The 16,530-nt window shown below is 48.5% G+C and overlaps 1 protein-coding gene across 5 annotated transcripts in view; it reads right to left on the bottom strand.

Annotated features, from left to right (window-relative positions):
• Nucleotides 1-805: 805 nt before the first annotated feature.
• The window catches only part of BRPF3 (bromodomain and PHD finger containing 3), a 17,386-nt gene continuing 1,661 nt past the window's right edge, over nt 806-16,530 (bottom strand). For 2 of the 5 annotated variants that reach the window (XM_039695883.1, XM_039695882.1), the window contains 11 exons: nt 12,313-13,715; nt 11,197-11,353; nt 10,616-10,747; nt 9,633-9,761; nt 8,977-9,289; nt 7,631-7,891; nt 6,774-7,251; nt 5,620-5,717; nt 4,924-5,021; nt 3,366-3,520; nt 806-3,067 (listed from right to left, as the gene is read on the bottom strand). In XM_039695883.1, coding sequence (XP_039551817.1) covers nt 2,884-3,067; nt 3,366-3,520; nt 4,924-5,021; nt 5,620-5,717; nt 6,774-7,251; nt 7,631-7,891; nt 8,977-9,289; nt 9,633-9,761; nt 10,616-10,747; nt 11,197-11,353; nt 12,313-13,697 — 3,390 coding nt within the window. In that variant the 5' untranslated portion in view covers nt 13,698-13,715 and the 3' untranslated portion in view covers nt 806-2,883. Of the gene's footprint in view, nt 3,068-3,365; nt 3,521-4,923; nt 5,022-5,619; nt 5,718-6,773; nt 7,252-7,630; nt 7,892-8,976; nt 9,290-9,632; nt 9,762-10,615; nt 10,748-11,196; nt 11,354-12,312; nt 13,716-14,530; nt 16,293-16,338; nt 16,462-16,530 lie in introns of those variants that run through there. The other 3 variants (XM_039695884.1, XM_039695881.1, XR_005626179.1) reach the window with 3 other exon arrangements.

Here is a 16,530-nt window from a genome sequence, read left to right as displayed (position 1 = left end):
CAGTGGAGGGTGGCAGCTCCCAGCTAAGCAAGGGAGAGGCTGCAGGGCTGGCAGTGCCCCCAGGCTGTGCCAGGGAGGAACAGTCCTGGCTGCTGCAGTGGCTGTCCCCAGCAGCTCTCACTGCTGTCCCCCACAGCAGCCCTGGGGGCAGCCCTGCCGTGGGTGCTTTACCAGCTGGGGATGGCTCCAGGGGCCACTCCCCTCCCTGGGCAGCACCTCTGTGCTGTGCCACGGGCTGGACCTGGGAGGGCACGAGGGGACAGGTCTGGGCCACCCTGGGCACTCCTGGCAGGGCTGGAGGCTCAGCCCTCCACGTTCCCCTTCTGTTCCCAGGGGGGGAAAGCAGCAGGCAGTGAGGCCCGGGCCAAGATGTGACAGGCAGAACCTTGTTGCCAATAAAAGTCCAAACAGAATCTCAAGAAATCACTTTCCTAAGGTGGACTTGTTTTTCTCAGGCATTTGGACTTTGTTTGTGTGTGCCTTTTGTTGTTTTTCTCTGAGAAAACAGCATGGTCCTTAGTTTAACATCAACTAAAAAGAGGAAATAATTAAAACAACTCCAAACAAACAAAAAAACCTTACAAACAAAACCAGCACAAGGTGGGACCACCCAGTGGTGTCACCCTCTGCACAGGGGACACAGGACAGGGTGGAGGCAGGGAAGAAACCCCTCCCTGTGCCACCCCCTGCCACTGCTCTGCCCCCTGCACCTGGCACCACTGGGACAATTAAAAGCCATCACGGTAAGTTCTGGATTTCAGGATAACAATAGCAAGGAAGAACTCTTTCTGAGGGTGGTGGTTTGTTGTTTTGCTTTTTTTTCCATACATTAGAACATTTATTTCTCAGAGAGAAAATATAGTCTCAGACAGTCAGATTATAGTAGGTAAAATTAGCTTTTCTTTTTCTTTACAAGCATAGATTTTCTTATTACTTCTCTTATACCATCTGATATAAACAATTCTAGAAAGCAAATAAACTCACTTTCTACAATAAATAGAGCAATCTGTGCTTTACAGCAGACTGACAGTAACATTTAGGTTCTGTAGCAACAACAGGATATCAGCCAATCCAAATTCTAAACTCATTTAAAAACCAAACAAAACAAAACAAAAAAAAAAAGAAAATAAAAGACCAGCTCCCAAGACCTTAAAACATATACACAGGTCACTAGTCCACAGCTGAGCTACCACCTGGAAAAGTGTATGTTCCTTTAAATAAATTACACTGTGTGCATATAAAAGACCCAGCAACACAACTGAGGACTTCAAGAATGGTGACAATAGGTCTGAATAATTTAGAACATTTTACAACTATATACACAACATCCTTCCCTAGCCACACTCCATGGGCATTATTATCACTATTAATATTTTTACAAACTCCTATGCCCCATCTCTGTGTGTTAAAGGAATCTCAAAATTCCTTCAAATGCAGTTCCATGCCCCAATGTATAAGAAGTGGTATTTTAAAAAAGTAGAGCAAGTAGAAATGGCAGTGATTACTCCCTACTATTCAGTATCATTAATATTATTATTTTGACTCCACATTCTCTTCAGTATGAAAAAGTTAAAAATAATTAAAAAATACTGAGTTAAAAAGCAAAATGATGATATTCAATCTACAATCTTGCTTTGCACCTTTGGCTCTTTAAAATGGGAAAGCAAAGAGGGATATGCAACAGAAGAGATCAGAGAAATCATAAAGTCCTTGGCTAATAGAAAAGATTTAGTCACCAAGTTCCCAAACATCAGTTTGTCCCTGGTTTTGTTTGTTTGTTTTGTTTTTTTGCAATGCAAACCCAAACCAACAGGGATTGTCTGGGTTCACCTGGAGACCCACACACCAGGGAAGGATGTGCACGTGTGGGAGAAGCTGAACAGCAGAAGGGTCCTGTGCTCTGGTCAGTGCTTGCTTTCAGTCCAGAATGTGGCAGAGGAAAACAGGGAGACAGGAAAGAGGAGAGGGGAAAAAGGAAGAGGAGCCTTACACCAAATGTGCATAAACCAACACAAAAGATGCATCTCCCTCCAACCCTGATCAACCTCAGTGCCTGAGGAGCTGCTCCGGCTCAACAGACACCTCCAAAATTACTTCTTAAAAAAGGAAGTTATCTTTTCTTAGGTACTGTGCTAAGTCATGATATGAAATGTTACTGCAACAAGCAGAGTGACAGAAATCAGAACTGAAATGTGAAACTACAAAATCAATTTCTGAGACATACATATAGACACAAATCAGGTCATGTGATTTTCATCTTTAAAGCTCTGTGCATCTGTGCACGAAACTGTGCAGGGGGGGAAGGTTACCAAAATCTCAAGCTTTTCTAAACGCAATGAGAGAAATCTAAACATGAAAACACAATGTAGGTAGGCAGGAGAGTCACACAGTCAGAGCTCCCAGCTACGATTCTGTGCAGTTTTTATGTGACAGGACAATGTCATTTAAAGAAAAATGAAAAGGCCAATGATGGTATGGGTAAATTTGGCACAAGAAAGTCCAGTTGGGATTTCTGTCAAGAATCCTGGGGGTGTCAGGTTCCCAGGAATTACCTGGGACTGGCTGACAACTCAAAACCCTGGCAGTCCAGAGAGGCAGGGGACGGCGCACGAGGTCCCAACATCCAAGTGCTGTGTGCTCTGCTCACTGCAGCAACTCACCTTGGCTCCTGTCACCTGTCAGCTTCTCCTACCTACCTCACTCCCTGCAGACTACATTTCATCTCCTGCCAGCTCTTCAGCAAGACACATTCAGGAAGAAGCCGGACAAGGTTTGTTTTTTTTGGCACATTTCAGGGTACTCCGAGGCGTGCTGACAGCTGCTGGAGGTGCTGCACTGGCAGTGCAGTGAGCTGGAGGCCTGGAGGAGCAGGAGCAGAGCCCCTCACAGGTAGGTGGCTGGCAGGAAGGGGTTGTCCCCCTGCACTCTGCTCAGGTGGATCATGGCTCGGTCGTAGGCCACCTGCACCGACTTGCGGATGCTGGTTTTGCGTCCCTCCATCATCTTCAGCTTGTCCACGGTGTCATCCACGCCCAGGGGAAACACTTTGTCCCGTGGCAGCCACTGCCTGCAGCACAGAGGAGGGCACAGAGCTGTCACCCCCTCCCCAGGAGCAGTTACAGCCATGTGATGCATTAATTCATCATCACCGCCCCACAACAGAGGTACAAATGTTTAAATCCCTGTATTTGACATAAAAGAAGCCCCTGCAGCCAAAATTCCTTCTGAGCACAGACTTCTCTCTGCATGTTTAAGTTCCCCCATTTACATGTAACATCAACATAATCCCTGCATGCTCCCCATCCCAAAGATCATGTTAAACCTCCTCACTCACACTCACCACGGAGCTGTGTGCACACACTCACCAGGTTCTCTTGTTGTCAAAGAAAAGGACAAGGAAGAGTTTTTCTCCTGCCTCTGTCTGCCTCTGCTCCCCCAGCTTCAGGACATCCATGGGGGGCACAGGGATGGGGACTCCATTGTGCAGCAAACCCTCACGTGGCATCTTGGGGTCGATAATCTGGGGACACAGGGGAGGACATTTAGCACAAAACCCTTCCAAGCAGTGAACAGAATGCATTATTCTTCTGTTTTTTCAGTGAACAGCTAGACAAATTAAGTCTACTTTGGGTGGGTAAGCAAAATTGCTTGTTTTCTAAAAAAAATCAGCCTGAGGCTTCCCCCTTGGGAGGGAAGCCAGTGAGTCCCAAAGCCAGGCACCCCATCTTGGAAAATGCATGTGTGTGGTTCTGTGTGGCTGTAAATGCATTTACACTAATGTGTAATTAAGCACAAATTCAGGATTATTCTGTTCAGCAAAGGCTTTCCCTCTCTCACACCAAACTCCAAACAAATGCAATGCTCCTGCTGTACTCCACAGGCAAATGGGATTTCACAACTGCTCCATTCTGGAACAACTCAGTTGGCATCAGTGGCACTGCTCAGATTTACACTGCATTAGATCAGAACCAGGCCAAATATTTTGAGAGTTGACAAGCAGTGCTGGCTCCATCAAGCCAGGGGAACAGAGACCACAGGAATTTTGAAGAGAAGTCACAACAAATACATCAATTCTCTCCATATAAAGCAGAAATGTCCATGTGCACATTTGTGCCATGTCAGCACAGGAGAAGAAAACAGCAGAGGGTGGCTGCAATCCTCAGTCTGTTCTTCTTCCCCTCCTAAGGGCTTGAAAAAGTAGATTGGCTTTGACATTGGCCATCTGTAGGAGTTTATTAAGACACTTTGCCACCCCAACAGGCTGCTATAGAAAAAGCCTTTTTTGGAGGCAGTCTCAGTGGTTAAATCCATTCTAAGGCACAGTTTAATTCTGGCTGTAGCCACGTGGAGCACTAAAACTGCTTTGGCTGATCCATGGATGTTCCCTCTTCTGGGCTCCCACCTGGAGCAAGAGCATGGATGAGGGTCACACTTCCAGCAGAATCTGCCCTTTTTGATGGCATTCATAGATAAATATCCAAAGGCAGATAAACAGTAAGAAATAACATCCCAGGGACATGCATATATGCTCATATTTAAATCAAACATATGGTTGTTGCAAGAGGATGTAGACATGACAGGGCCAGCTGGGCACCTACAGATGGAGCTGTGCTCACCAAACAGGAGAATGTGCAGAACCTAGTGCCTGCATTTATAAAATTTAGGTCTTCTCATCCCCACAGTACTGATGACTTTCCTCAGAGGAGAGTGAAAGAGCTCCTACCCCTGACAATGAGAGACCAATGTTTTATGAATCCTCTGCAAAGCTCTGAAACAATGAGCTGGGAAAATTCACTGTGCAAAGGGGAAAGGAGAGGGGAAAAAAAGCATATATTCCACTATTTTGGGAAGTTTCCCTTTTCTGTCTGGTTACAGAACACAGCAGAACTGTGTTTGGGCTGTGGCAGAGCACAGGGCACTCACCAGGGCAGGGTAGGAGGGATAACCACGGCACTTGGCCCACACCAGCTCCAGGGGCTCCAGCTCAGCCTGGCTCTCAAAGGACATCAGGAGAGGCCTGCCTAAGGGACAGCAGGAGACAGAGCTTAGGAGCTACCAGCAAGAGGAAACACAGGAACCACACTGTTATCTCACCCAGGCCTCATCTCAGTAGCAATCAACTAAAACAAATGAACAACTGTAGTACTTAAAGCACACTGACAAGAGAAAAAGGAAAATACTTGTTTGTATCTATATGAACTGGGTGTTTATGATAAAACTCAGCATGTACCAAACTCCAGCCTTCTTTGTGCTCTGTAGGTACAGTCAGGTTCAGCACCAAGATAAGGCCACAGTCTCCTAAATCATGGGTCATGTGGCTTCACATGAACTCTACAATACAGAAATGCTAATCAGACTGAGTCACTGAGATCAAATGGCCCTACAAGAGATGGATTTGGTCATAGACATGAAATTGGCCAGTCTTGGTCCTGGAAAAGGAGTCATCTCCATTAATGGAAATGTTACATGCAATAACCTAAATCAGTAACAAAGCAGGTAACAGTGCCCAGGCAGGTCCAGCCTGGGCAGTTTGTGCAGGACTGGCTCCTGGTGTGCTTTGAGATGTGTTCCCCCTGGTTCAGTGGGGCCAGAGCAGGGGTGGAGGGCAGCAGCTCTCACCTGAGCCACTGAAATCAGAGTCTCCATTGACACCCTCCAGGAGGGGCACCCGGGAAAGGGCCGGCTTCCCTCGGCTCCGCTTGGGAGGCACCAAACCACTGCAGGGAGAGGGGAAAAGCAGGGCATTAGGAGAAAACAGATTATCCTGCACAACAAAGGCAATGCACTCCCCAAACTGGGTTAAAATTATGAAAAATTACTGCACTGCTGCATCAGTGACATGAAAAGATCTCTGAATACTTGTGCAAAATGTGATCTCTTGTGGTGAAAGCACACTGGACATCATCCCAGCTTTGCCATGAGCCATGAAAAGGCCTCACAGAAACCCAGCTGTAAACACCAGGAAGAAATCCAGTGAAGATTTCACGCCTGAGAGCTGATGCAATGATGCCTGGAGCTTGCATGGGCTACACCAGTTGTGTATAGGGTGAGAGATGGCACAGCAGCCCCCAGCAAAACTCCAGTATGAAACTGGACTTTGCCAGCCCATATCCTGAACATCCATTCACCCCCTTACTACAAACATTTCAGAAAAGCAATCATATTTTTTCACCTCAAGAATCATATTTTTTCACGTATTATAATTTTTTTTTTCTTTTACAGTTTTATAATAAGCAACCTATTGAGATTTTGGTGCTGGGAAAGAAAGACTGGAGAAAAAGTAGCAAACAGAGCTGCCCCTGAATAGAATAATTGCACAAGTCATCCACGAGACATCAGAAGATGTCAGGTGCTGGCTTAAAGTCTGTTCAGTCATGTTTGAAGTGCACAGCTCTGCTCAAACTCCTGAGAGGAAGAAAGCAGCTGTTTAGTAGGTGGCAAAAGTTCAGCTTTACCTCCAGTGCTGAACTGAAAATTTGAATTCAAGTTTTTCCATGTTTTGGTTCCCAAGAACTGCAACAGCAGAGAGGATGTGCATGCACTGAGAAAGAGCAGTGCAACACACACCCACTTGCTTGAAAAATCAAGCACTGCTTTTGGGACCTGCAGCTGAAGAGGACAGGATGAAAACTCAGCAGCTTTTTGTGTTTCAGAGTCAACGCACAGGTAACAGTCTGGGCTGGGTTTGGAACTAAGATTTCAAATACAGAATCAGAGAGGTTAACCCAGACACAGAAGGTGTTTCAGGGAACAGCTCTGCCTGGGCCACTCACCTGCAGGCTTCCAACACCAGCCCAGTGCCCAGGGCAGAGCGTTTCCGTGCCTGCCGCTCCCCGTCGGGGCAGGAGGGCGAGTGCTGCCCGCCCTGCCTGGGCTCCTCCCCGTTCTCCAGGGAGCACTCCAGACCCCGCTGCAGCTTCACACCGTTCTTGGCTTTTTTAAAAAGGACCGATGTCCGCCGGCCCACGCTGCTGAGGGCGGGGCTGGCAGGGCTGTCTGCAGGGGGCAGGGCCAGCCCGTTGAGGCCATTGTTGGCCAGCAGGCGCTGGAAGGCCTGGCTCTCCTGCTGCAGAGCCTTCTTGTCCAAGAGCTCCCTGTCCGACACCATCCTCCTCTGCAGCTGGTTCAGGGACCTGCTTTCATTGATGGGTTTGAGTGTTGGAGGGTCCTGCAGAGAGTCCAGCTCTGAGAGGGTGGGTGCAGGTCCTGTGGGCTCCAGGGTTGGAGGGTACGGGAGCTTGGCACCATCTCCTAAAGGAATAAAGAACCTGCTTGAGCTTTTTGGCATGAGTCATTCCCAAAACCACCAACAGCCATTCCCACGTTTCACTAAGATCACAGAACAACCCCCGCCAACAGCCATTCCCATCTTTCACTACGATCCCAGGACAAACCCCACCAACAGCCATTCCCATCTTTCACTACGATCCCAGGACAAACCCCACCAACAGCCATTCCCATCTTTCACTACGATCCCAGGACAAACCCCACCAACAGCCATTCCCATCTTTCACTACGATCCCAGGACAAACCCCACCAACAGCCATTCCCATCTTTCACTACGATCCCAGGACAAACCGCAGGCTTCGAGTGCTGACTAGAGACCTGGAATCAAAACCCCGCTGCTCACCTTTCTCCCCTTCCTCATCCCCATCCCTGGACGCTGTCTCCAGCCCCTCCTGTGGCACAGTGTCCCCGTTGGGACACTTGCTCTGCTGCTGGGCCAGCTTGTGGCGGATGGCGTTGATCTCGCGCCGCAGGAGCCGCACGCGCCGCGTGCGCGCGCCGCTGGAGCGCATGGAGCTCACCGTGTCCAGCTTCTCCAGCAGCTCCTTCAGCTGCGCCTCCAGAGACAGGTGGGCCCGGTTCTCCGGGACCAGGATGTTATCCACTGCACACAAGAGATGGGAACAGTGAGGGCAAGGAGGAAGGCTTCTTGGAGAAGCATCTGGGGGCAGTGCCAGGCCTCGTTCCCTTTGATGCTGCCCATGACTCAATTGCTCTAGCCTGGGGATTTAGCAGTCAATCACTTTGGAGCTTGGACTTTGGATAAAAAGCAGCTGATTCAACTTGCACTGTCCCTCAGTTCCTGTTGCTGCCCCCGGGCCAACAGTGAAAGGACATGTCTGCACCCCAGATCACCCTTGTGATCTAGGCCCTTGTCAGAAACCTATTTCTTTGTCAGATTAAATGACAAAATCAGACCACAAACATAAGCGGCCAAAACGTAACATATTTTCCATTCCTCTGGCTCTGCTGGAGGGCTGGCATCCACTGGAGCAGGACAGACAGCTGAACACCTACACAAATTTCATAATGACTGTCCATCTGCACCCAAGAGGGCTTCAACATTTAGGAACCAGATGGCACACTGCAAGCCCTGTGTGCCTGATGGCTGTACTAAGTTTAGCCAAGTTACTCAACCAATGCTTTGGAGCTGCATCTCAGGAGGGCTGTGGGAATGGATGGGGTTGTGTTGGGAATGGAAAGTCTCAGCTAGAAGAATTGCTTAGGTCCCAGTACCTCCACCCCTCATCACTCCCTTTCAGCCCTCAGTGCTCCATCTAACCCAGCTGCTGTACATTTTGGCAGTTTGTAATGAAATATATGAGCTTTCCCCAGAGCAAAAAATCCCAGACCCAAGTTTGCACTGCTCTTTAAAACAGTGAGTTTGTACAACATTCCTGGCACAAACCAAAGAGCATGGGCAGTTTACAAGGCTCTGGCAACAAAGACATGCAGGAGAGCTGGAGCTCCAGCTAGGAGAGCTGGAGCTAAGCTGCACCTAGCTCAGAGTGCCCAGCTCACCTGAAATCCCACCCTCTGGGGTTCTAAAGGAGTTCTGTATGTACCTAGGTAAACAGACACACAGGAAAACCCTCATTTGCAGAACAGCTACAACCTCCATGCAGGCCGAACAACATGCTCAGAACTACAGCTCTACCAGAGGGGAAAAAACCACCGGTCATGACTCACCATCCTCCCAGGAAAAGCGGTAAAAGTCGTGGGGCTTGGGCGACTCGGGCAGGTGAACCCCCACGGCAGTGTCAAAGCCGATGCTGTCGGCCTGGCGCCGCGCGTGACGCAAAATCGCTCCCCCGAGGTCCCGGAGCCGGACAGCTGCTCGGTGGAAAATCGTGTCTTTAGCATTATACCTCATGCAGTTGGCAACTATAAGGTTAAAGTCTTCCTCAAATTCATCCAGGGTTCGGTACAGGTGGGACTCCAGCTTCCGCCTCATGGTGGAAAAATCCATTGGGTTGGAAATGAATTCCAGGTAATCTGGAACCTAAACATATAAAACCTGTACAATTACAAAAACCATTTACTAGCCAACCAGAGCGCACCCATCACAAGCACTCTTAATGCCCCTTCCACTGGCAAGGGGCAGCAACAGATGTTCATTTCTGTGTCACCCAGGCAAGGCAGACACACCCTGGCTCTGCAAAACACTACATATCTAAAATGTGCTAAACTTTCATAAAAAAATACCCTTTTTTTGCCCTGGACACATCATGAGTCCTTTTTGAGATAGTTTCTAGTCTACCCGCAGCTTGAGACAAGGTGGTTTGTGCTTCTGCCCAGCAATAGCTCATCTACAACCCACTAAGCACCTCTAGAAAGAGACTTGCCTCGTTCAGGTTAACAGGCTCTGTGAAGATCTGGGCAGCATCCTTCTCCTGCAGCAGGTCCAGGGTTGTGCGCAGCAGGACGTTGAACGGGGTCAGCTGCAGCTCCATGGCAGCCTGCTGCACCTTGACCTGGCAACAGAACACAGCCATGAGGACACCCACTCAGGACAGGATCTGTGAGTGGTGTCTCCCTCCAGAATCATCCCCCCAGCTTTACTCAGTGGTGGAAACCTCAGGCCAGCATTGTTGTAGAATTTCTAGCAAATACCTTGCACTCTCCATGTACATTGCCCAGTCCAATCCTTTTACACGGGGAACTCCTGTTTATTCAATCTTACAAAGTCAAAACCAGAGGAAACCCCAGGAAGTTAAAGGATACTACAATTAAAAATGAAAACAGGCTTTTCATGCCTGGTAAATTATCCTGGAGAAGTCCCTGCCTCAAGATATTGTTATTATGCCAATTAGCAATATTATATAAAAATTAAAAGTATGCGGGCATTTATATGAACAACAACATCCATAATCAGACTAGAGAGCAAAACCAAACTTAAGACATAAGCTCTCATACTTCAAGGCAGAAACCAAACGACAGTGGTTAGATGTCTGCAAATTCCTAATACAGTTCCTTCTATCCTTTAGGAAGTCTCTAGTACTGCTTGATTTCAAGCAAACAAGTTGTAGCACTGAAAATCTCCTGCATGGAAAATCTACTCAAAAAAGACTGGAACAAGATAAAAGTATTTACTTGTCCTTTAACATCTTCATTTCTTTGATCTTATAATCACTTGTTATGTCATTAAATCAACACTTCAGTTACAAAGGTAAGCAAGTCTGTTTACACGAAGCAAACTGCATTTGATGTGCTCAGCAACAAGACTGCATCAACGAGAGAATGAATATAGACAGAGATCACACTTTTCCCCAAAAGAGCTTGCAGGGACTGAAGTTAAGGGCAGAACTCGACAGCCAGAACTCCCCACCTGCTCCCGTTTGAGCTTTTCCCTCTTTCGGATGAGCTCGATGAGCAGCCGGGCCCGCTCCAGGTCATGGCGCAGCTTCTGCCAGTACTTCAGCTCCTCCTTCACTGCACTCGTCTTCTCATCCTGCTCCTTCTGCAAAATACGAGTGGGGTGAGATTCAAAACACCACAGGATTCCTGTGTTCCCTTCTTTTTCTAGGAATCCTCTGGGAATTGCTCTCAGAGTCTTCCTCTTACTGCCTTGCTCAGACCATGTCCCCTCCTCCCTCCAGCATTTAGCTGTCTAACAGAGGCAACATCAACTTTTCTAGATTTTACCTTATCTAGGTTTACCCTTGCACAATGCTGGGTCTTCTGACTCAGCAACAAGCTCCTACCTGCTGTCTCACCAACACCAACTTTAGTGGCATCACGGAAATCCCACTAATGCACTACCTCAGTTCTTCAGGCATGAGCACACCAAGAGGAGACCGAGAGAGACTTAAATCTGATCTTTCCCCTCCCCAGCCATGTGTTAAGCTCAGCTCCTGCTGGCAGGCAGGCTGTGAGTGTGCCCTGTGGGCTCTGGGCAGCAGTGGGTACCTGCTCAGCATTCCTCTGGGACTGCAGGTGCGAGTGCAGCCGCCGGATCAGGGGCACGCCGTTCCTCGCCTGCCGCTTCAGCAGCCAGTAGTTGTGCAGCCTCTGCATGAACTGGTTCTTCCTCTGCAGGGAGAGCCCGCTGCAGATCTTGTTCAGCCTGAAGGAAGCACAGAGTGTCATGGAGCCAGCTGTAAAGCAATCGTGGCCTTGCAGGCCCTGGGGTGTCCTGATGAAGCTTTGCAGTGTTGTGTCAGTGCTCACTCTGAAGTACACACGCACTGGGACAATCTGGGATCTCCTCACATGCAGACAGACGTGCCCCCTTTTCATACTGCAGGGTCCCACCAAGCACTTGCCACAGCACAAAGTATGAAATCATCAGCTGCAAGCCTTAATTTCGAAATTCAGCTCCAAGCCTTAATTTCAAAACTACTTCCCACTTCAAGAACCTTCCAGGGGCCATTTAAAATTTGATGTTATTAATCTGGAGCCTAGGAAATTAACTTGACAGGAGTCCAAGAATAATGGATCACCTATTCTAACCTTTGCTTACCATTCTTATCTTTCACATGGTGCCTATCTGTTAAAATAGACACAACACACTTCCTAAGGCACCAAACAAAAATTCAGCACTACCTAGTTCTGCATGAGGGAGAGCTGGGAGAAAAATACAAAAATACAGCCAAAGTCAAAGCTGCTTGCAACACTGTCAGGTTTGACATGCTCTGTAGTAAAAGGAGGAATTAAGAAACTATGAAGTGAAATCTCAAGAATTTTAATAGTGGGATGACCCCTACCTGCCTACCAACCTGTAATGCCTCAAGTATTTTACAAATGCCTTCAAGGTAGATGGGTGTTTGCCATTAGGGACCACCACAGAGCCTGCATTACACAACAGCTTGGGATGGCTGCTCAGCAAAGCCAGAGAACCACAGTGACACTCAGAAGAAAGCCAGCCACAAGTTATGCTGCAGAGCACTCTGAAAACAGTTATTGGTACAGCCTTGACTGAAGATTCAGTGTTTCTAAGGTCAACAGTGAGAGGGACTGAGTCCTTAAAACAGCCCCTGTTCAGCTGCAGCTGTCCAACTCCTTCCCTAAACCTGCAGCACTCACCTGTAAGAGGGAATTTGTGCAACGGTCACCACGGGCATGGACGAGCGCCCTTTGGTCACGTCACCAGGCTCCTTTTTGATCTTTTGCTTCAATTTCACTTGGTTTTTCTTCACAGACCCTTTGGGAGGGCCAGAATTGACTTCCTCCTCTTCCTCCTCCTTCACAGTGACCTCCTGCCAATCACCACCAGCAGCTGGGCACCCCCTTCTCACCGTGCCAGGCGGGGAGTGGCTCTCACAGTAGGCAGTCTTGCGCACGGTGAACGTCGTGCCGTTGATGCTGGTCTCCCTCATGGGCTCAATCTTCATGAAGAGACCGGCTCTCTGCGCACAGGTGACGTGGAAGGCAGTGTAACAGTTCACCTTGTGGCACTGGATAGCAGCTCCCATGCCCTTCTGCTTGCAGATACAGCATGTGAGCTTCCACCGAGCGGGAGGGATGTTATTGATCCCTTCGATGGGCTCCAGGAACACAGTGTTTGCAAAGCAGACCTCTGGGATCCAGATGGCACAGACCACGTGAGCCCAGCGGCCATCGCTGGTCTGCTTGAAGGCTCCCCCTTTGTTTGGGCAAAGGACACAATCCACGGGGCGAGAAGGGGACTGCAAGCAGCAGCGGCAAAGCCACTGCCCCTCGGGGATGTAGGGCACACCGTAACACTCCTGGTGCACGGCCAGATTGCAAATGTCACAGAACAGGATGACGTTGCTGTTGTGACACTCATCGTCCATGCAGACACAGCAGAAGGCATCCTCATCGATGAGGGACTGCTGAGCCCCGTTGTTCCGGCTCTCGAGGTACGACTCCTTTTCCAACCGATCCACCAGCAGCTCAAAAGTGTCAGCAGAAACTGTCCCATAACCATCAGCCCTTCTCTTCTCGTTGACCATCTCCAGCCACGCCAGATCCTCCTCATCCATGTCATACTCCACTTCTACGTCGAGGTCCTCGGGAGGCTTTTCAATGTACCGGTAGTAGGCAGCAGGGAGGGGAGGGGCATCTGGCTGCCTGAAGGAGTCCACCACACGGAACTTGGGCTGGGGCAAGTGCAAAGATATCCCTGGCGCATGTTTGGAGCAGGACTCCTTCTTCTTGCCTTTGGAAGGCGTTTTCTTAGACTTGGACGTGAGGAGGGGCTGCTCGCTGTTCTCCTTGTTGCTGTTGCACTCGGTGATGTCCTGGGCTGTCAGCTCGTCCTCGGTGATGAGCTTCAGGGGGTCGTAGATGCTGATGCGGTGGAGCCGCCCGTCGATGTCCACCTCCACGATGCGCTGCGCCTGCGCGTACGTCAGCGTCTCGCGGCTGGGCGAGCACTTGAGGCTGTAGGGCGAGGGAGAACGCCTCCCCTCCAAGTGCTGCCGGCACCTCCTCCGAGGCTTCCTCATCCCTGTGGTCCAGAGACCCTGGGGAGCAACAGGACAGAGGGCAGGGTGAGACAAGGAGACGAGCAAGAAGCAGCGCAGACTGAAAAACTCACTCAGTGCTGGAACAGAGAGGATTTCTACCAGGGACTCCAGCAATTTTGGGCTCACTGAGTCTTCACACCTTACATACAGGCAGGTATTTGATCTATCACCTTACATACAGGCAGGTATTTGATACAGCAGCCATTTCCTGCAATGTGTATCAGAGCAATACACAACTTCCTCTATTTGCACCTCGGATGTACATTCCACCACACCACCAGTAAGAAAAACTCCAAATAGTTTGACAGCACAATATACAAACAGTCTGCTGTGCACCCAGATCAGCAAACCATTCAAATCCCCTGAAATTCAAACAACATTGGTGCAAGAAGATGTGAATATTCACGTATTAAGCTCACACAAACCAACAAGCTCTCCTCTGCTCTTTTTCCTGTGACTTTTCATTTATATCCCCAAATGTGCTGGTGAAAAGGAATGCATTCATTCAGGTCTTATGAATGCAGTTTCCAATTTAATTTTTTTTTTGTCAGCTCCAGATGAGAAAACTAATGGTTTTCCCTCTGTCCAGGAGGGAGCTCCTCCAGGTTTCACAGCTCAGGGCTGCCACCACCAACCCTTCCATTCTGACACTGCAGATCCAAAAAAAGTCCCATCATAAAAAATCATCCTCCAGTTTTGCATTTCCTTCTGTCAAGGGTCACAAACAGAACCAGAGGACGAACTGAGCAATGAAGCAGAAACCAGATGAGGAATAAAAAGGCAACAAGCAGCATGGATCCCAGTGGACTTACGAGCTCTGGTGTTAGCCCCTCTGGAGCCACAATTCCCATTCATCCACCTGAGCCACCTGGCTATGGAGAGTCCACAGGGCCACAAGCAGGAAAGCAGCAGGACAGCTCCCAGCACCAGGAGCTGTGAAATGGCATTTGCTCAGAGCCTTAACAAAAAGCCCCAGCCAGCTCTGCCCGCGCAAACTGCTAATCAGCAAGCCAGATAATTAGCTGAGAGTCGGCTGCTGGCATTAAGGAGGTGCCTGTCAGAGGGGAGCAGAGGAGAAGCCTGGGGAGATGGTCTGGGGGAGGATTCAGCCATGGTGGCAGCAGCTGGGTGATCGGAGGGCAAAGGAGGGAGCTGCCAAAGAGGGGAAGCCAAGTGAGTAATGCAGGAGAGAAGGGCAGAGTCAAGGATGGGAACATGACTTATGGGAATAAACAAGCCGAGGCTGAAAGAAGTCGGAAAGGAGACAAAGAGAAGCAAATGTAAATTCTCTGTGAGAAGATAAGCCAGCCCAGAGCTTATCTGTTGCTATGCAGAGGCCTGAAGCAGCACCTCACCCTTATTTAACGCAATCCACATTCAGTTCCTTTCTGTGGGACCCACAGACAAGGAAACACACCACAAACCCACAATTTGTGCTCAGCCAATGCAGCATTTGTGCTCCATGAAGTGACATAGCTCCAGAAACTCTCAACTGTGTGCCACAGCAAGCAGCATCTCACAGGACCTACAAGAAGTCCAGGCTTATTCCAGAAGGAAGGAGCAAATTGCAGGAGCAATACTTTTTCAAGTACTGGTTCTGTGAACCATGAGATTAAGCCATGACACCACCTGTGTCTTAAGAAACAAACAGGCTCTGGGAAAGATTTCCAGACTCTTCCCTGCATCCACAGAAATAAGCTGCAGGTGCCAGTTTCAGTATGCACACCCATAATGAGGGAGCCTGTAAATACAATTTTACCTCACATGTAAAATAAAAGATGATAATTTCTACCTGCAAATATAGCTACCACAAATTTTGGTGGTACCTTTGCCTTAAAACTTTAATCAGTCACTTGATCCACACACTGCAGACACCCAACTGCACTCATCCTAACTGAACTCCAATGGCTTCAATCAGTAGGAGGAAAGAATTTTAAAAAGAGGTTATAAAGGTAACTTGATCATAAAATAAAAATAACAATAAAAATTTTAAAAAATAAAATCCTGCTGTGTTACAAACAGCTCTGTTACAATTCAGGCTGGTACGAGCAAAGAGGATATTGGCGGCAAAAAGATACATGGAGGATAAAGTAATTATTATGAGCTGCCCACACACATCATTAATATTGTGTTCAGGAAAAATGAGGTAACAGCCAATTGCTTGGAATGCTGAGGGACAAGGAAATTTCAGTGAAACAAGCACCTGAAAAAAGGGTTGTTTTATCTGTTAATGGGAAAAACAAGCACGCAGAGCTCCTTTAGTGGAACAATCAGTGTATTTCTAGACAAATTACCCCAAAGTGGGCTTTGCACCACAGCAACCAACTGCCATAAAACAACCCGTTTGTAAAACACACAATTACTTAGCACCATGAAGAAGCACCTAAAACGGCATGGAAATTGCTGCTAGCGAGAGCTGAGTGCCTGAAATGAGACATACACCTGGATATTAGGGGAGACAGCTCCAAAATGCCTTGAAAGCAGCAATGAAATCAACTCAGACAACTGAGCTGAGCACTGTGACCGTGCTGTTGTCTACAACAGAAACTTCTAAGCAGCAACCTAGGAATGTTTTGATTCCCTCTGCACACCCGTGCTTGCCCATGGTCCCCTCACACACCTGCCGAGGGTTTGTGCTCCTCACACCAACATTGATGCCTACAATGAAATGTGTCGGTGCCCAAGAGATGTCACAGATCTCGGTCTTTATCAATGCCCTGATACTGCTGTAACCAAGTCAAGTGTGGGAGATGCCCCTCTGGAACGGGGAGGGTGCGAGGTGGATGAAGTTTCAGGTACAAAGTCAGGGCCC

The sequence above is a fragment of the Passer montanus genome, unplaced genomic scaffold, assembly GCF_014805655.1.
Source record: "Passer montanus isolate IOZ18808 unplaced genomic scaffold, ASM1480565v1 scaffold93, whole genome shotgun sequence".
In the NCBI taxonomy this organism is placed as follows: domain Eukaryota; kingdom Metazoa; phylum Chordata; class Aves; order Passeriformes; family Passeridae; genus Passer; species Passer montanus.
The sequence above is the reverse complement of the archived record's forward strand: the minus strand, read 5'-3'. Positions and strand labels throughout refer to the sequence as shown.